This window comes from Pezoporus wallicus, unplaced genomic scaffold, assembly GCF_028554395.1.
Source record: "Pezoporus wallicus isolate ANWC-B61680 ecotype Strahan unplaced genomic scaffold, APGP_CSIRO_Pwel_v1 contig_7265, whole genome shotgun sequence".
Taxonomy (NCBI): Eukaryota; Metazoa; Chordata; class Aves; order Psittaciformes; family Psittacidae; genus Pezoporus; species Pezoporus wallicus.
This window is the reverse complement of record NW_026635568.1, coordinates 584,843-603,368: the sequence shown is the minus strand read 5'-3', so window position 1 is coordinate 603,368 and position 18,526 is coordinate 584,843. Positions and strand designations below refer to the sequence as shown.

Sequence of the window (18,526 nt, the reverse complement as noted above, 5' to 3'; positions counted from 1 at the left end):
CCACCCCCCAACAGACAGCCCAGTACCAATCAGGATCCATTTTAATCATCATTGCAGTGTGTAAACATCAGTTACTGTCCATTAATGCTCTGGTCGGTCTGAGCAGCAGAAGATACGTGGTTACAAGCCTAGATTACACTGGAGTCTATGAGCGGGTTAGAGAGGGGGCTCTGCGCAGAGCCCCCTGGAGACAGTTTACTGCAGCCTGTCTCTGAGCAGAAACCTAAATGCTAATTTGGCATATACGGAGTCTCACGAGGGCTGCTTGGTGCCACCAGGCTCTGCCCAGCCTCGCAGGGCAGCTCTGGGGAAGGGGCAGCTCTGCCCCCCAGCTCTGGGCCAGGCTCCGTGATGCTGCTCCAGGGTTCGGCTTGGGCACGCTGCTCAGGTTGAGCTGGTGCCACCCTGGGAACAGGCCCTCTCCCAGCTGGAGCCAGCAGCAGTAGGAGTTCAGCTGCCCCCATCCCAAAGGCAGCGGAGGGCAGGGGGTGAGCTCCCCAGCCCAGGGGAGCAGGGAAAGGTGGATGTAGCAGGTAAGAGGCACGTTGATTGCAACCTGTCTGCAGGTCATACATTCCTCAGCGAAGGCCCTCGGCGGGTGCTGTCCTACAAGGGGGACACTACAGATCTTCATCGCCAATGCCCTCAAAGGCATAATTGCCATGGAAGTCATTAGCGCCCACATCATTAGCAGAGCTGGAGTGGCTGATCCCTCGCAGGCTGACAGAGGTAAGCTTGCTCTGTGGAGAGTGGAGATGTTAGGGAGATGTTACGGACCCCCAGAGTCCGAGGGGTGATGGCACCAGTGCGCCCACACACAACTCACCGAGAGTTTGGCCATTGGTTCCCTGGAGGCATCAGGTGAGTCCTGTAGGGACAGCAGGGTCAGGAAGCCCTCAGGTGGTGGGACATGCCACCCACCCTTCCCAAATCCACATCTCCCCACGCTCCTGAAACAAGGCCAGACTGCCCTCTCCTCCCCAGGGAATCTGGCTCCTGGAGATGAGTCCAGGCCCTCTTTCTCTTCCCAGGGCTGCAGGAGTGGGGCACTGCAGCCTTGCTGTCCTCTGCGCTTGCTCCAGCCCTGCCAGGGGGATAGTAGCACCTCTGGGGGTAGTGGGCTCTGGTACCAACACAGAGCGAAGCCCATGGTCACACCTGTCTCCCCTACCAGGGCTGCAGGGTCCTACTCACCAGCAGTGGGGGGGATTTCACAGCTTGCTGGCTGTCTGAGCGCCGCAGGGCTCCATTCATGCGCCGGCGAAACATCTGCAGGGAAGGAGCTCAGCTCAGCCACAGGGTCCCCATGGGCAGCTCTAGAGGTTAAGACAGCCCCTGGGGATCCTTCATATTGCCCCGTGCTGAGGAGAGCAAGCAGGGCCCAGCCCAGACCCTGGGGAGTCAGAAGGGTGGAACGGGATGACACCCCAGAGACAACACTCAGCCCCAACCCTCACCTTCCTGATGCTGCCTCCAGACTTTTTCACCATCAACTCATCCACCATGGACTGCAGGCAGATGCTCAGCATAATGGCCTGCAAGAGAGACATGTCACAAGGCTTCATACACCCCCACGGCTTTCCCAACATGGCACACCAAGACCAGACCAGACCAGCCTTTTCCCTCACCTCCATGCTTGTGCACAGCCAGCCTAGCACACAGGCAGCCCTACCTGTGGACTGGTGATGGTGACCCACTGCAGCCGGTCCTTGCTCATTAGATACTCAAAAGCCAGCTCCAGCTTTACCTCGGACTTTGCCGGGCTGCTGCCCGAGGGACCATTGCTCATCGGCACCTGCAAGGGCACATTCTGAGGCTGGGAGCCTCCAGAGGGAAAGGAGACAGTTTCCCAGGCCCCTTTGCTGACAGCGGGCACGCTCCAGCCGGGCACTGTACACCCTGCCCAGCTCCCACTGATATTCCACCACCACCAATCCCCCCAAAGTCCTCACACCCATGACCCCTTCAACCCCCAAAGCACAACTCAGACCCTTCCCAGGGCAGCTGGGTGGAAGCAGGTAACACAGCTAGCACCTCTTCTGGGGAGAGCTGTCAGACCGGCCCGGCACAGCCAGGTCTCACCAGACCTCTCCCTGCTCCCTAGGGTATCAGAGACATGGAGGACTCACCGAGGATGTGACCCGCCAGCACCGCATGCGTGTGACCTTGAAGCTGCCTTCCTTGATCTGCTCGCTGGGCAGCCGCACCTGGAAGTTGAGCTCGTTGTTGCCAGCACTGACGACTACATGGCATCCCTTCTCCGGGAAGTCAGTGACGCAGGGGTCGAACTTGAGATAGCCGTAGTACTTGAGGGTCTGGGCCAGGCGGATGAACTGCAAAGAGCCAGGGAAGCTCAGCACAGGCTGCCACCTTCCCAACATACCTCCTGGGCCAGCACCAGGCCACAAACTCAGCACCACAAGTTCACACAGGAGTGGTGCCAGTCTGGTGTTGGGACTGCTCCAGTCACAGCACTGTGCCCTCCCCTACCTCCTTCTTGGAGACTTTTTCCTGCAAGGACTTCAGCTGTCGGTGCTGTTCTTTGTTGACAAGGATCCATCCATGCTCGATGTCTGACACCGTCTACCAAGGAGCAGAAGTTGGTGAGCAGCTGAGCCCAGAGCCCCTCGAGACTCCACACAGCCATAGATGAGAGATACAGTGTCCCTCCTCACCCAGCTGGGCCACACTGACCCTCACCTGTGCATACAGCAAGTTCAACCCCACACGATGCTCCATTACATCATCATCATAGGAGGAGTCCCAGTAGCTAGAAGGAAACCACATGGGTCAACCTATTCCGCAGCTCCTAACAGCAATGGGGAGAAAAACACCCCCCATGTTGGGACAAGGTGCTGGGCTGGCTCTCTGGCCAGCTCCCCCATTAGCCATCCGTGTCCCCATGTGTCTGGGTAAGTGGAAACAAGCCCAGTAGGGCAGTCCAGCCACCGCATGTCATGGCTGGGGAAGCCCAGGTGTATTCCTGCAGGCCAAAGCACTCACAGGTGGCAACGGAAGGAAGAGAAAGGTCCCTCTGCAGAGCACAAAGCCCAGACAAGACCCCACTGCTCCAGCAGGCACTGCCCCTCCAGCCCTGCCGCTCACCTCTTGCGCAGGATGATCCGGAACTCGGGGTTGTGCAGGCTGGTGACTGACACGTATGGCAGCTCAAACTCCTGCAGCTTCCGCACAACTGCGAGGAAACGGCAACTCAGCAGCAGCTCAGGTCAGCAGGAGCCCACCGGACCCCTGCCAGCCAAGGCACCCCAGGGGAGCCCACTGGATCCCCACAGCCAGGGCAGGGCCGTGGGGTCCAAATAAACAGCTCTTGTGCCAGGGCAGGGTACAGGGCAGCTGCCCCACCACAGCCCTCATGGGGCTCCAGCATGCCCTACTCACAGGAGAAAGCTCCATCCTTGGTCTCTCTCACTAGGAAGAGGCTGAAGTAGCCAACCAGGTCATCTGGCAGATCCAGCTTGGAGGCCACAGCCTGGGAGTGAGAGCAGGAAGTCACCACTTCCTGCAGAGAGGCAGCCCTTCTACATCCTTACCCCGTGGCAGGATTAAGCCTCTGTGTATTCTGGGGCCTCCCAACAGCAGGAAAGCAGTACCTCTGCTGTGCTGGGGGCCAGGGCAGGGGGGACAATGGACAGGGAGTGAGGGAATTACATCCACCATGAGACAGCTGGGGCTTCCTGACATTAGTTTTGGCCCACACATCAGCACACCCTTTCCAGCTCTTCAGCCCCACGACAATGCTGCTCTGGGGAAGGGACTCAGCAGGGAAGGCCAGGGGCTGACAGACTAAGGAAGCTCATGCATGTATGAGAAGCCACAGAACTCCGCAGGAGGAGCTGGTCTTGCCCAGCACAAGAACTTTGGCACCTCAAGGACATCCTCTGTCTGGTCCGAAGTAAGGATGGTGACCTTGACCTTCTGGCCATTGGAAAGTAGCACTTCCAGCACCACCTCCTCTGTGGGTATCTGCTGCGTCTCCTGGAGAGAGAAACAGGATTGCCACTGTGGCCCCCCCACTGCTGACCATCCTCACAGCCCGAGGGCCCCAGCTCGCACTGCCCGGCCCCAGCGGTTGGCACTCACCCCCATGCAGGCTGCCCCAGCAGCCCACCACCTCCAGCAGCTCCACCCTCACCTGCTGGGCTTTGCGCAGGAAGCTGTTGAAGATCTCGCTCCCTCCAAGTGTCGGGTCCTGCCGCACTGGGATGGAAGATGAGCAGGGAGTCAGTTGTTATGCAGGAAGGGGCAGGGACCCACAGCAATGCCTGTCTGCTCTGGAGCCTCGCAGAGTTTGCACTCAGACTAAGCACGTGCTGTGTTTAGGGCATGCACATGGGTGGCTATGGGCACCCTGCAGGTGAAGGCACCAGGGGTCTCCACCCCTGCCAGGGCCAATGTCCGGTGGTGAGCTAATGCCAGAGTGAGTATGAAGATGTGCCATGGCAGACAGAGCAGTGCAGGAAGGAAGGTGCAGGTAGTGCCCCAGTGCCCTGAGTGACCAAGCAGGGGGCAGCCAACCCTGAGCTGCAGCACGGTGCAGACCCAGCTTACCCGCCTGCATGTATTTCTCCAGCTGTTCCCGTCGTTGCTCTACCTCTGCCGGGGTGAGTGTAAAGATCTTCTTTGGGGGAAAGGCTGGGACAACATTAGCGCCATACTCTTTCCTTAACTGGGAAGAGAGCAGAGTGCCATGAGAGCCTCCAGGGAGATGGTGGCTAGTCTAACCTCCCCCCCCCCCCCAGCTGATTTCCAGGGCCCTGGCAAGGGGAGTTTTCAAGAACCTAGTCAGGACGTCACAGGACAGGAGAAAAGGCCTGTACCAAATGCCAAGGAACAGCACAATCACCTGCCCAGCCCCATGGGCAGTGCATGCCTGCCTGCAGCCAGCACAGCACCCAATGCTGCGGCTCTCACCCAGGGCCTTCCTGCAGCACCCAACAGCAGCCCACAGACCCAGCACCCTGCCTGCCAAAAGCACAGCAGGCACCACAGTGCTGCCCACAGGACAGGGGCTGGATGACAGCAGCTCCCACCACCACTGGGGATGGCTCCCTACCTGCTCATGCAGCCCCAGGAGCTGGCTGTAACGCACTCGGCAGTGCAACACCCCATTCACATGGATGTTGTAGGCCTGTGGGGAGAGACACAAGTCAGATGCAGGCACTCCCCAGGTCCACAGGCTACCCCAGGATGAAGCCCCTGCAGGGCCCAGCCCAGGAGGAGGTGATGCTCCTGAAGACACCACGAGGGGCAGAGGGGGCACCCCAGCCTTCCCCTCCCGACAGCAGAGCTCAGCCCCCATCCTGGGAAGTGCCAGGAGCCACCTTTTCCCCTCACATGCCATTTCCCAGGCTGGGCACCACCGCAGGAGCTGGATTTGCCTTGCAGGCACCAGCCCCAGCCCAGAGGCACCAATGCCGGCATCATGCTGCTCACTACCTGAACCCCCTCCAGAGCCTGCCCCAGAGCACACAGCTCAGCAGTGCTTCCCGTGTGGGGCCAGGGCCCTCTGCAGCTCATTGGGGCAGCACCCCAATGGAGGTAGACATATGGAACAAGCAGCCTCAGGCAGGCATAGCTATGACCCCATGCACAGCCAGGACCAGGAGGAGCTGTGTCAGCATCCAAGGGCTAGCAAGCGAGGACAGATCAAACACCCAGGACTTGCACATAAGAGTACAATACAGCACTGAAAGGTTTCTGTGTGCTGCTCTTCTGAAGACAAGTCAGCGTTGGCACAGACATGCAGCACTGGGGATATGGTCAAAACCACTCAGGAAGTAGAAGCACATCCAAGAGATGTGCCCAGCAGACACCAGGAAGGGGTAATCCTGCAGCTGCCCAGCCACAAGGAGAGTACAGAGCCACATGGACACGGCTGTCCCCCAAGTCAGCAGGCAAGAACACCCCTCCACACTCCCGGCAGCAAGGAGAGGCGGCAGCTCTCCATCCTGCAGGCCCCAAACACGTTTGGAGAAGCGAGCAGAGTAACACAGCAGCCAGCACAGCAACCCAGGCTGCACTCAGGCCAGCAGAGGGGAGCCTGATGGCCAGCTGCAGAGCTGCATGGCCAAGACATCCCCACTGCCAAAGGCTGCAGGTTTGGGCTCACTCCAGCACCTCCCAGGGTGCATGGCCACAGCCATCTCTCACCACAGGGCAAGGGTTTCTTTCCTTGTGTGCTGCCTGCCCACCCTGGGGCCACCGGAACATGCCCCAGCACTTCGGGCTGCTTGAAAGTATAAGAGCTGCTGCAGAAAGCTCAGCAGGACACGTCCCTCAGCCAGGGGGAGAGGACAGAAACCCTCTGTCACTGCAGACAGAGCTGCACAGAGCCCAGTCCCAGGGACATGACTCCATGCCCGAGGTCCCAGTTACCCCACCACAGGCAGTATCCTCCAAGGGGACAGTGCTGTTCCCCTCTGTGCCAGAGCAGGTCCTGCCATCCCCAGAATGGTGTTTGGGAGGGCAGGACTGCACCACAGGGGATGGAGATGCTCCTCCAGCCAGCCCCTGCAGCCCAGGCATGTACCTCCCATGGCAGTTGCACTCACTGAAAGCCCCAGGCATCCTCCTGCCCCTGACAACTGGGGCTGCCCGGGGTCAGCAAAGGCAGTGGCCCAGGCCACGCTGGCCCTGCACGCACTGGAGCTCACAGTAGCTTCTCACACCATCTCTGTGGGGTCACCAGCTCCTGCCCAGACTCAGGGCTGCGAAGGAGCTCTCCTCTGACACTGAGACCACCACCTGAGGGCAAAGTGCAGAGTGCTCCTGCGGGCCTTGTACAACCACAGCTGCCTGTGGATCACAAGACAGCTTCACAGCCCTTCCTGCAGCGCACAACCACCCTGTGTGTCCCCGACACACCACCGCCTGCTGCCGAGAGCACCCGGGAGGTCTCCCAGAGAGGGATCGCGGCAAAAGGGGCAGGCGAGGGACCCCCACGTTGACAGCCGCGGGGCCAAGGAGCCCACAGCCGCCCACCCTTACCCCGAGCACGAAGAAGCGAGCCTGGCCCCGGCCCCTGCGGCCGCACCGCCGCGCAGCCCAGGGGGCTCAGCCCGCCGCAGTGTCCCTCCGGTGACCGGGGGACCGACTCCGGAGGAGCTGCCAAGCCGGAGGGCGTTCACGGCGCGCCGAGCAAAACAGGAAGCCGGGACGGACGGACGGGCTGCCGGGCCAGGATGAGCCGGGCCCCGGGACGGGATGTGGCCGCCGCCCGCTGTCCTTCCCCCCGCCCCGCAACGCAGAGGGCTCGGCCTCGTCTCTACCGGCCCTAGGGAGCCGCGGCGGCGCGGCCGGGAAGCGGGATACCGGCTGGGGATGGCGGCCCCGGCCCGCACAAGGCCACCCGGCACCGGCGTCGGGACTACTGGCCCGCACAGCCCCACCGGGCAGCGACCACTCCGTAACGTCGGACTCAGACCCGGCCCTACCGGCCCGGGGGTCTCCGCCCCGCACCCGCGGGACAGCTCCGCGCCGGCCCCGCTCACCACGTAGGCGGCGCCGCCGTCGCCGGCGCGGGTCTCGGTCTCGGGGATGGAGAAGTGCATGGCGGGGCCGAGACGGGCCGGGTCGCGCGCCCCCGCTACCTGCCGCGAGCCGCCATGTCGGAGCCCGGCGCTCCCGGGTACCGCCCCGCGGGGCCCCCGCGATGGCGCGGCCGGCGGAACACGCCCGCGGGGGCCGGCCCCGGCCCCGCTCCTTCTCGCTCCGCCCCGCAGGAGCTCAGGGACAGCCCCGCGCCTGCTGCCGGCAGCGTCCCAGCGACTCCGTGCTGCGGCTCTGCCCCGGTGCTGGCCGCGCCCCCGGAGCCGCGCAGGCCGCGGCGGAGGGGAGCGCCCCGGTAGAGGTAACAGCCCCCACAGCGCCTACAGCGTGGCGTCACCGCGCGTCATGCGGGGGCCGCTGACGTCACGGCAGGTCCCGCCGGCAGGGAGCGCTGCTGAGCGGCGGAGCAGGCGTCATGGCGGAGCGGGCGGCGCGGGGCGGTGAGTACGGGATCGGACCGGAGCCGGGGGGCGGCGGGACCGCGGCGCTGGCACCAGCCCGGCCCCGCTCACCCTTCTTCTTCCAGGTGCGGGCCCCGAAGCAGCCGCGCCGGAGGGACCGCAGGTGAGCAGGGCCGGGACCGGCGTGGTGCTGGGAGCCGCGCCGGGGAGGGCGTGGGGGACGCGGGCTGCCTGACCGTCTGCGCCCGCAGGCCACGGAACTCTCCCGGGAGGAGAAGCTGCAGCTGCGGAAGGAGAAGAAACAGCAGAAGAAAAAGAAAAGGAGTGAGAAGGGGCCGTTGGCTGAGACCCCGGAGCTGGGGGTGCCCTCCGAGGCAGGGCAGCCGCAGGGTGAGGACCCCCTTTTTCCCCGGCAGCCCTCCCCACCCCCCGAACGGGGGCAGCCCTGTGCAAGGCCCCGGTGGCCTCCGGGGTTTGGGACCCTTGTGCTGGAACAGCCTGAGGCAGGAGCGTCCTCCAGTCATGGGAGGCTGCAGCAGGACCTCGCTACCTCGAGTGCCTGCGTGTTTGCAGGGACTGAGATGCAGAGAGGACAGGCCCCTGCCTCCCTGAATATGGGACTGGTCTGATGGTCCCATGTCAGCTGCACAGGGGTTGTGGCAAGGTGCTGGGCAACGTGGGATGTATTCCCATCTGTTCCTCCAAACACAGAGCCTTGCGCAAAGGAGGATCTTCTTGCCACAGGCTGCCCCATGTTTTTGGGCTGTATCTCATGGTGATTGAGGCTGGGCACTGACTTCCTTCCCTCTTCCATCTCCTGCAGTAGCTGCTCATCTCACATCCCCCCCAGCCTTGGCTGATGGCCCCAACGACGGTGAGAAGCCTGCAGGGGGCAAAAGCAAAGCTGAGCTGCGGGCAGAGCGCCGGGCCAAGCAGGAGGCTGAGCGGGCCCAGAAGCAGGCCAGGAAAGCGGAGCTGAGCCAGGCAGCCACAGCAGCCAAGCCCAGGCTGACTCCGACCGAGCCCCAGTCTGGTAAAGCCATTGTCAACATAGGGTGGGTTAGCAGGGAGGGAGTTGCCTACGGTGGGAAACTAACCCTTCCACAGTGCCATGGGCACTGCCACCCTGTGTATTCCCTGAGTCTTGGGGCAGTGTGACTGGACTGGTGGCTGCACCAGGCTGGCATCACCTCACACTACCCTCCCTGCTACCCTCACAGTGGTAAAGCGGCTGCCGGAACACGTGCAGATGGATGATCCCGCTGCCCAGAGGAAACTGGCCAAGAAGCTGGAGCGGCAGCAGGTAGGAGGAGGGCCGGGTAACAAGCTGCGTGCTTCAGGGCAGTCATGCTGCAGTTGTGTGTGGTGGGACAAGTGTCTGTTATCTGCTGGGCACAGGGGACCTCTGGTGTGCTGTGAGTGCTGGGTATGATCGGTGGTGCTGGAGCAAGCAGGGCTGTGTGGCAGTTTTAGCTAAGTCATCATCAGTGCTGTTTGGCTGCAGGTACCTCTGAGGCAGGACTATGGCACCAAGGTCAACCTGTTCTCCCACTTGCACCAGTACAGCCGGAAGAAGCCACTGACACAGCAGATGAGGTACGTGGCCTCCCCAGCCCAGGCCTTTGGCAAGCATTTGGCTCTGTTTTGGTTGTGTCCGCAAAATGGCTGTAGTGAAGGAGTATCATGGCCTTGTGTGTGGAATAGGCTTGATGGGGTGGTGGAGGATACTTTTTGCTTTGTTTGAGGAGCAGTGGCTGGGGCAGCCAGATGTCATACCTATGGGGTGAGGAGAGCTGCCCTCAAGCAGTGCACGGCCACAGGAGAGGGTGCTGTGGGCTTAGCCTGACTCCTCCTTAGAGCAAAGAGGGGCTGTCCTGGGCCACCCTTCAGGTTGTTTGGCTGGAGGCCTGGCACTGGGTTGGCTGTTCCTGGGCTGTAGAGGGCCCTGCTGACAGCTCTCTTGTATTTATCCCTGCAGCATCCCCTCCACTGTAATTCACCCAGCTGTGGTACGCCTTGGCCTCCAATACTCCCAGGGCATCATCAATGGCTCCAATGCCCGTTGCATCGCCCTGCTGGAAGTCTTCAAACAGGTATGTGAGCAGCTACCTGTGCCCACCAAGCAGTGGGGTGTTGCACCATGCACAGGCATCTCTTCCTATTCCCTGGCTTTTGAGACTGTATCTGTGCTCGGTCATCTTCAGCCTCCTCTTTCTGACTGTTTCCAGGGCTGGGCCCTGCTGGTGTCCCATTCTGGTGCTACCACTGCAAATTTGAGTTCCTGGAGCACCCCTTTACCCCGCTGTGAAAGTGTGTCAAGCTGTGCAGTACATATTCCTGGCTGGTCTGCAGCCTTTTGTGTGAGGGTGGTCGCATGCCCTGCCTAGCCAGAAGGGGCAGGTGCCCTGAGATCATGCTCTCTTCCTTCTTGTCTTAGCTGATCCGAGATTACTCAACTCCCCCCAGTGAGGAGCTGTCAAGGGACCTAGTGGCCAAGCTGAAGCCACACATCAGGTGAGGGCTCCTGGTGCTGGAGCAGAGGGACTGAGGCTGCACTGAGTGTCATCTATCGATCACCTCTCTGGCTTGGTGTCCACCCAAGCTTGGTCTGACTTTACTGGGGCTCTGAGTCCTACCTCCTAGCCCACTATCCCCAGCCCAGCTGCACCCTCCATCTTGCTGTCCTGTTCTCCAAGCTGCTCTGGAGCTAAGCATATTTCCTCTCTGCAGCTTCCTGAACCAGTGTCGGCCCCTTTCAGCCAGCATGGGCAATGCCATTAAGTTCCTTAAGAAGGAGATTTCATGCCTACCCGACACCCTGCGAGAGGAAGAGGTGAGTGGCCTCATGTGCGCAGCAGACACCAGGGTGGTGTCTTACTGGCAGCATCAGTAAAGTCACAGGTGAAGAAGAATGTGGTTTTTCAGTGCTCAGCTATGTCCCATGCAAAAAGCTCCCCAGGAGCCTGCTGGCTGTGGAGCAAGGGGCAGAGGGGTGGTGAACATCATGAGAACCCCTGAGGCTGCATGGCTGGTGGGCTAAGAGGAGTCAAGCTGGAGAGTCTGAGTAGTAAAATCTCCATGGGGTGACCAGAGCAGTTGACCAGGAGGTGCAAGGGCAGAGCTGGGGAGGGCCTGATGGCAGCTGAAAGACATGGTGAGGCACCATGGTCTTCTGGGAGCCTGTGCTGGGTCAGGAGTGGCCCCATGTGTCTTGCAGATCCCCTGTCCCAGGGGAAGGTGCCATTCAGCATACAGTCTGACTGGGAGCAGGGCAGAGCTGAGCCTACAGCCATACCAGGCTGCGAGGGACAACAGTGTTCATGGTGTGGGAAGGCCGTGCTGTATGTGATGGCACTGTCTCCCCAGGCAAAGGAGAAGCTGCAGGACACTATTGACAAATATCTGCGGGAGAAGATTCTTCTGGCAGCTGAAGCCATTTCAAGGTCTGCCTTTGAGAAGATAAATGACAACGATGTGATCCTGGTGTATGGATGGTAAGAGGAGAGCTAGGACAGCCAGGCCAGCGGGTGGGAAAAGAAAACCTGAATGAACATGGGAAGCTCTTGCAAAAGCAGTGTTTAAAGGTTGGAAAAGTTGGTGTTTCCCAGGGCCGAGAGAGGGGTTATGGCTCTGTGTTCAGCAACCAGAAATGAAACAAGCAGTGAGTGGGCAATGAGAGGCTGTACAAGGGTGTCAGGACAGAGCAGAGCATGGCCTGGGATCAGCACTTGCTCACTGGATGAGAATGTGGTGTTAGTGCTTTAGAAAAAGCAGAGAGCTCATTGGGACTGTCCTGAGAGATAGGCAGGCTGATGAGCTCATGTCACGAGGTGGTGACAGAGCACTTTCTGCCTGGCAGCTGCCAAGGGGAATGCTAAACGATGTCTGTGGGGTGCAGTGGACTGTGTTGGCAGGGCTGGCTGCGAGCAGGCATCCCTGGAGGGCCCCGCTGTGGAGGGTTGTGTCCTGCTCATGTGGTTCACAATTTCTCTCTATGCTGGGACAACTTGGATGCTGGAAGCACTGGAACCCTCGGACTCGTTCAGAGAATGAACAGGAGAGTCTGATCAAGTAGACTTATACCAGCCTATACTGATTAATGTAGTTGCATTAGCACCTCAGACATGGTTTGTGAATGCCTGAGTTTGCCCTGCCTGCTCTTGCAACTTACACAGGCCCACCAGCCTGTATCGTTACAGTGGCGGGTGACAACTTGACTGGGCTGAGAAGTGCCTGAAGAGGCTTAAAGCCATCACTGTCAGCAAAGCCTGTACCAAAGGCTTGTCTGAGTCTCTGCTGTTCAGAGCTCAGCGCTGTTCAGAGCTCAGCACTGTCCTCTGTTTGCATGTGTCTAGTGTTGAGTGTTTTAAGAAACCCAGATTCACCACTTTTTCAATACAGGGCACCTACAGAGCAGTTGTGCACGGTAACTGTCATTTTAAACAGACTGTAGCAGTGTCAGATGTCAGGAGACAGAAATAAGGAAGCTCATTCTTCCTTTGAGGGACTGTGTTCCAGAAGGTAGTGGTGGGAAAAGGAGACTGAGACCACTGTGGCAAAAGAGCCCAGGTGTGATGTGCCTCCTGTCGGATCATCAAGGAAGGAGCAGGAGGTCAGCCTGGGCCTGGAGCATTCTGAGAGAACTTGGAGAGGGTTTGGAGGGGAGAGTCCCCCACTGTGCTCACAGACAGGCAGAGGTCAGTGCTGCTTCCTGGGAGGGCTGAGACTTAACTTTTCCCACTGCAAAGGCAGGGAGGAGGGTCTTGGAAGCAAGTGTAACAGGAGTGTCTGGAAGGGGCAGCACTTACAATGGTGAGTGTGGACACGAGCTCTGCTTGGTCTCATCTCCAGACAGCATTAGTCCATCAGTGTCTAGGAAGGAGCCCGAGTTCTCCCCTGGATAAGGGAGACATTGCTCTGCTTGGTCTGGATGTGCCCAGGGAGCTGCTGAGGCAGCTGGTGCCTGGTAGTGCCTGCTCTGCTGCAGCTGCTGGCAGCCAGCCCCTGCTTTGGGTGCCTGTCAGGACTGTCCCCTTGGCAAGACCCCAGACTGACACCCAGGAAACTCCTGCTCAACCAGCACCTGATGAGTCCCACACTGGAGCCAGCACCAAGGAAAGTCTCTTGGCATGGGGCTACACTTGCGGGCAGTGCTGGCAGCATGGAGTGTCTGCATGGGCCGGGTGAGAGCTTTCTAACTGGTGTCCATCAGCTCTTCCCTTGTGAACCGCACACTGTGCGATGCCCATGTGAAGAAGGGCCGAGCTTTCCGCGTGATCGTGGTGGACAGCCGTCCGCGGCTGGAAGGCCGGGAGACACTGCGGCGGCTGGTGCGTAAGGGCATTCACTGCACCTACGTGATGATCAACGCCATCTCCTATGTGCTGCCCGAGGTGAGGAGCAGAGTGGGGCTGTGCTGAGGGCAGTGGTGGGCTCAAGGGAGGCTGCAGGGTGATGAAAGGTGCCAAGAGATCCCTGTGCTTCCCTGACAGGTATCTAAAGTGCTGCTAGGAGCCCATGCACTCCTGGCCAACGGCTCCGTCATGTCCCGAGTGGGGACATCCCAGATAGCACTGGTCTCCAAGGCTTACAATGTGCCCGTCCTCGTGTGCTGCGAGACCTACAAGTTCTGTGAGCGAGTGCAGACGGACTCTTTTGTCTCCAATGAGCTGGGTATGGCTTCTGTCTGCTTCCTGCCACTTGAGACCAGTGCCCGCTGCTGACCAGGATGGGCTGCTCTACTCTGCCCTGCCCTTCCAGGCCAGGGGCCACCTCTCAGAAGAAGGGTGGCCTGGCAGGCAGCAGTGGTGTGTGCTCCCAGGGCAGAATGGAAAGGTGCTGTCCCTGATCCTGCTGCCTGTTCTCTCCACAGATGACCCTGATGATCTGATCGTGCTTAGGAAGGGCCAGGCCCAGCTGGGTGGCTGGGCAGAGAACAAGTCCCTGCGACTTCTCAACCTCGTCTACGATGTGACACCACCTGACCTGGTGGATCTGGTCATCACAGACTTGGGCATGATCCCCTGCACTTCGGTGCCTGTTGTCCTGCGGGTCAAGAACGTGGATCAGTAGTAGGGGCAGCAGCACGGACACTAATAAACCAGGCCCCACAATACTGTTTGTCTGTTTTCTGTGGGATGGCAGGAGCCCTGATGACCGATGTCACCACAGGCTCAGCTCTGCGTGATCCTTGGGGATGCTGGCACTTCTGCCCAGCCTGTTCCTGTTGCTCCAGGCTGCACCAGCAAAGGATCTTCCCTGTCCCGGGGCCCCTCCTCTGGGACATGGGAGAAACAGTGACATGGTGACAGTCCCTAGCTCACATCACTGGCTGTCGTTCTGGTATCCACCCGAGATAGGCTTGTGCAGGAGAGCCTAGAGCTGGGTACGTTTGACCCTGCAGCCCCCTGAGGGGGTCAGAGCTACTCCTGGTGCAGGATCCAGCCTGAGCAAAAGCTGGGGGTTCTGGCACAGGGAGGGGGATCTCCTGCCTTGTTCGGAAGCATTCCCATCCATTTCTGGTACAGTAAAGTTGTTGCTCATCTCGGCTCCTGTTGGAGATTGCTGTGGGCTCTGTGTGCTTATCCTAGAGACTGTCATGCCAGTGCATGTTTCTAGCCCTTCTGGGGTTCCTGTGAGTCTGCCCTGTGCAGAAGAAGAGGTGATTTATACTCCGCTGTCACCTGTCTGCTGCCAAATGCTGTGGTCCACGGGAACCGAGGCCGGGGTGGAGACAGCGGAAGCCGGGGGATGGCGCTGAGGGGAGATGGGACGGGACCGGAGCCGCGGGGTGGGGCCTGTGAGTGAGGGCGTGTCCATGCAAACGAGCACCGCGAGGCATCATGGGACACCCGTGATACAAAACCACCCCCTTGGGCTCGGGCTCACGAGGGCGCGCGACGGCGGCAGGAAGAGGGGTGCGGTAGCGCTCGCGCCTGTGCGGGGCTCGTCCCGGTAGCGCGGCGTGCGGTGTCCGTGAGGTGTGTGTGTGTTGTGCGGCGTGCGGCGGTGGGTGCGCGAAGGGCAGTCATACTTACCTGGCAGGGGAGACACCATGATCAAGCAGGTGGTTTTCCCAGGGCGAGGCTCATCCCTTGCACTCCGGGTGTGCTGACCCCTGCGATTTCCCCAAATGCGGGAAACTCGACTGCATAATTTGTGGTAGTGGGGGACTGCGTTCGCGCTCTCCCCTGATTTAAGCGGTTTAAAGGTAGACATGCGAATGAACGCCGAAGCAACGTATAAAAAGCTACAGTAAGAGCTGCTGTTTGTGTGAGCCAAGTAGCGTTTGCGCGCTTGGGACGGTTCTGAGCAGAGCAGTTTGCGACGGGCCGGACACTGCAGATGATCCCTTTGCCCCGTGGGCCGCGGCCGCGCGGTTACCGCCGACATGAGAATGGGGCCGAGGGGACCGGAGCCCTCCCTGGCTTGCGGGGCCTCAGCGGAACAACGGCTCCGTGGGTACCAGTGCTGCGGGGCCCAGCACTGAACCAAGGATTACAGGTGCGGCCTCACCAGTGCCGACTACAGGGGGACGATCACTGCCCTGGCCCTGCTGCCACGCTCTTGCTGATACAGGCCAGGATGCCGTTGGACTTCTTGGCTGCCTGGGCACAAGCTGCTCATGTTCAGCACCCCCAGGTCCCTTTCCACCGAGCAGATTTCTACTCACTCTTCCCCAAGCTTGTAGCGTTGCGAGAGGTTCTTGTGGCCCAGATACAGAACCCGGCACTTTGCCTTGTTGAACCTCACACCAATGGCTACAGCCCATCGAGGTCTCAAAACTGACCCACTAACAGACAGACCTATGCTCTTTATCAACTGATGCGTCCTGTGAGGCTGTCGAACACATCAGTGCATGTACAACTATAGTAAGAAGCTTCATATGACGCTCGGTACCACTTCTACTTTTCAAACCAGATAAAGCCAGGGGAGAGCGCGAACGCAGTCCCCCACTACCACAAATTATGCAGTCGAGTTTCCCGCATTTGGGGAAATCGCAGGGGTCAGCACACCCGGAGTGCAAGGGATGAGCCTCGCCCTGGGAAAACCACCTGCTTGATCATGGTGTCTCCCCTGCCAGGTAAGTATGACTGCCCTTCGCGCACCCACCGCCGCACGCCGCACAACACACACACACCTCACGGACACCGCACGCCGCGCTACCGGAACGCTACCGGCACGGGCCCGGCTCCGCCGCGCGCTCCCGCACCCCTCTTTCTGCCGCCCTCGTGCGCCCGAGCCCACGGGGTGGTTTTGTGTCACGGGTGTCCGTGATGCCTCGCGGTGCTCGTTTGCATGGACACGCCCTCACGGGCCCCACTCCTCGGCTCCGGTCCCGTCCCGTCCCCCCTCAGCGGGCGCCCTCACATCCATTCCCCGGCCTCCGCTGGCACCGCCCCGGCCTCGTCCCCGCCCCTCGCCACCGATAACGAGCCCGGCCAGACCCGGTGCTGTCTCACGCCGGTTCTTATCCGCCCGCCCGTGCCTGGAGCTGCTCCCACCCCTTTGTCCCAAGATGTTACGAGCCATGGTTCACGTTTGCCCCCCGTTTCCCTCATGGCCGTTTCTGGGCTCTGGCCTTGCTCCACGAGAGCCGCGTGTGCCACTGTCACACACCAGCAGCCCTCCAGCAGCCAGCATGTCCCAGAGCAGCTCTGCTCTCCCGTGCTGACGGTCAACTCCCTGTGGCCGTGGGCTGGAGCGGCATCAGCAGCACCCACCTGCTCCTACGGCCATTGCGAGTCCCACCTCCATGCCCAGGCATGTGGGGGTTGGAATGTATCGAAACTGTCAGAGACCACGGGAAGGGGGAACTACAGCAGGCAATTAGGAGTGACCCGTCCCTCACTGGTACTTGGAAGATGTTGGAACTGGCAAGGAACAAGGACGTCGGAAGAAAATCAGATAGACTTTTCACCCGAGGTAACTGCAAGGCAAACACAGATGTGCTTGGCTAATTGCTTGGAAGCATATAAATATCGTGTAATCTTTGCAATAAATGATCCAGCTTGCACTCTACCTCTGGGTCCTTGCCTCTACTCACAGGGGCACCAGGCCAGGAATCAGGGGGGTCTGTGTGTGCTGAGGGATTGCCAGGACTCGAAGGGTGACATCCTGGAGCACTGGAGCTGCGGTGGGGCTGGGGTGCTGCAAGCACGGCAATTCCCAGCCACTCACCTTCCCCAGGAAATGTTTCCTGGTGCTGTCATGGCACTCTGTGCCCGTGGTTTGGCTCTTCCGTGGGTGCCTGCTCTTGCCATGCTGCTGTCAGCTTCCAGATCCCATGCCTCTGGCACCGGGGGTCACAGGCTGTGAACGCTTTTGCCTGTCTGCCCTGTACGTGCTGTGATGTTGGCCTTTCGACCAGAACCCGTTCCAGCGCCACCCAGAGGGGGCTGCCCAGCCACCAGAACCCAGCCCGACGTCTGGGGACCCGGCTTTCTGCTCTGGCTGGGTGTGGGGAGTGAAGGCGAGAAGATCTCCGTGAAAAACAGTTTGGGAATGAGCTCTGAGGCCTTAACGCTTAACAAGCCCTGGGCCGATGAGGTGGGGTGTTGAAGGACAGGGAAGGTCGCAGAGCAAGCCTTGGGCGGATGGGCCCGGATGTTGTTGTGGCGGGAGTCTCAGTTGGAGCCAGACGGTGTGGGCGTTGTGAGAGCGTCTGAGACGGCGGGGTCGTCTGGACAACGTGTGCTGCAACACTGTTACTGGACTGTCTACCGGGAGAGGTTTACAGGGGCCAGTGAGACGGAACGTGGCATGTTTGTGAACCTTGGGAAAGCACCGAACAAGGGGATAAAAAGGGCTTGACTGGATTAAAGTTGGATTTGAGTCTCCATTGGCAATTGAGTCTCCTCATCGACTTGAGTCCACGTCGGGATACGCCCCAGCTGGGGGACGCGGATCCCTCTTTGCCCCCTGCAGGATCAGCCCACAACGGAGCTGAGCTCACGTCCCCGAGCCCCGCTGGACGCATCTCCCCTGACACACACACCCCGGCTCCAGCCCGGTCCCGCTCGGCTCTGACAGACCGAGCCCTCGCCGGGCGGTCCCTGTCTCGGTGCCGACAGCGGTTCCGGTGCGGGCGGGCAGAGGGACCGACAAGTCCGCGGTGAGAGCGGGGCGGGGCCTGCAGGCAGGGGGCGTGTCCATGCAAACGAGCACCGCGAGGCATCACGGGACACCCGCGACACACTCACCCCCGTGGGCTCGGCGCCCGCGGGTGCATGACGGCGGCAGGAAGAGGGGTGCGGTAGCGCGGGCGCCTGTGCGGGGCTCGTCCCGGTAGCGCCGCGTGCGGTGTCCGTGAGGTGTGTGTGTGTTGTGCGGCGTGCGGCGGTGGGTGCGCGAAGGGCAGTCATACTTACCTGGCAGGGGAGACACCATGATCAAGCAGGTGGTTTTCCCAGGGCGAGGCTCATCCCTTGCACTCCGGGTGTGCTGACCCCTGCGATTTCCCCAAATGCGGGAAACTCGACTGCATAATTTGTGGTAGTGGGGGACTGCGTTCGCGCTCTCCCCTGGCTTTACGTGGTTCAAAAACAGTTCCTCAT

General features: G+C 60.4%; 2 protein-coding genes and 3 non-coding genes across 5 annotated transcripts; 3 read left to right on the top strand and 2 right to left on the bottom strand.

Moving 5' to 3' along the window:
• Nucleotides 1-23: 23 nt before the first annotated feature.
• SNX17 (sorting nexin 17) lies at nucleotides 24-7,645 on the bottom strand. Its single transcript, XM_057396842.1, has 15 exons — nucleotides 7,512-7,645; nucleotides 5,075-5,149; nucleotides 4,570-4,687; nucleotides 4,154-4,218; nucleotides 3,886-3,996; nucleotides 3,400-3,490; nucleotides 3,106-3,193; nucleotides 2,701-2,770; nucleotides 2,491-2,583; nucleotides 2,130-2,333; nucleotides 1,673-1,795; nucleotides 1,458-1,535; nucleotides 1,195-1,269; nucleotides 827-868; nucleotides 24-740 (listed from the first exon to the last, which is right to left on the bottom strand). Exons 1-15 carry the CDS (start codon nucleotides 7,569-7,571, stop codon nucleotides 621-623), a joined length of 1,413 nt encoding a protein of 470 aa, XP_057252825.1. The 5' UTR covers nucleotides 7,572-7,645; the 3' UTR covers nucleotides 24-620.
• EIF2B4 (eukaryotic translation initiation factor 2B subunit delta) lies at nucleotides 7,626-14,085 on the top strand. Its single transcript, XM_057396843.1, is given in 14 exon segments — nucleotides 7,626-7,792; nucleotides 7,794-7,864; nucleotides 8,096-8,133; nucleotides 8,222-8,360; nucleotides 8,794-9,003; nucleotides 9,191-9,273; nucleotides 9,475-9,566; nucleotides 9,949-10,063; nucleotides 10,408-10,484; nucleotides 10,701-10,803; nucleotides 11,337-11,464; nucleotides 13,183-13,363; nucleotides 13,463-13,643; nucleotides 13,843-14,085. Coding segments are annotated over 14 exon segments (1,785 nt in total). The 3' UTR covers nucleotides 14,043-14,085.
• Nucleotides 14,086-14,999: 914 nt separating this feature from the next.
• LOC130592525 (U1 spliceosomal RNA) lies at nucleotides 15,000-15,163 on the top strand. The gene has a single exon (XR_008970558.1). It is a non-coding gene; the product is annotated as a U1 spliceosomal RNA (small nuclear RNA).
• A 734-nt stretch (nucleotides 15,164-15,897) lies between these two features.
• LOC130592523 (U1 spliceosomal RNA) lies at nucleotides 15,898-16,061 on the bottom strand. Its single transcript, XR_008970557.1, has one exon. It is a non-coding gene; the product is annotated as a U1 spliceosomal RNA (small nuclear RNA).
• Nucleotides 16,062-18,332: 2,271 nt separating this feature from the next.
• Nucleotides 18,333-18,496, top strand: LOC130592531 (U1 spliceosomal RNA). Its single transcript, XR_008970564.1, has one exon. It is a non-coding gene; the product is annotated as a U1 spliceosomal RNA (small nuclear RNA).
• Nucleotides 18,497-18,526: the final 30 nt, after the last annotated feature.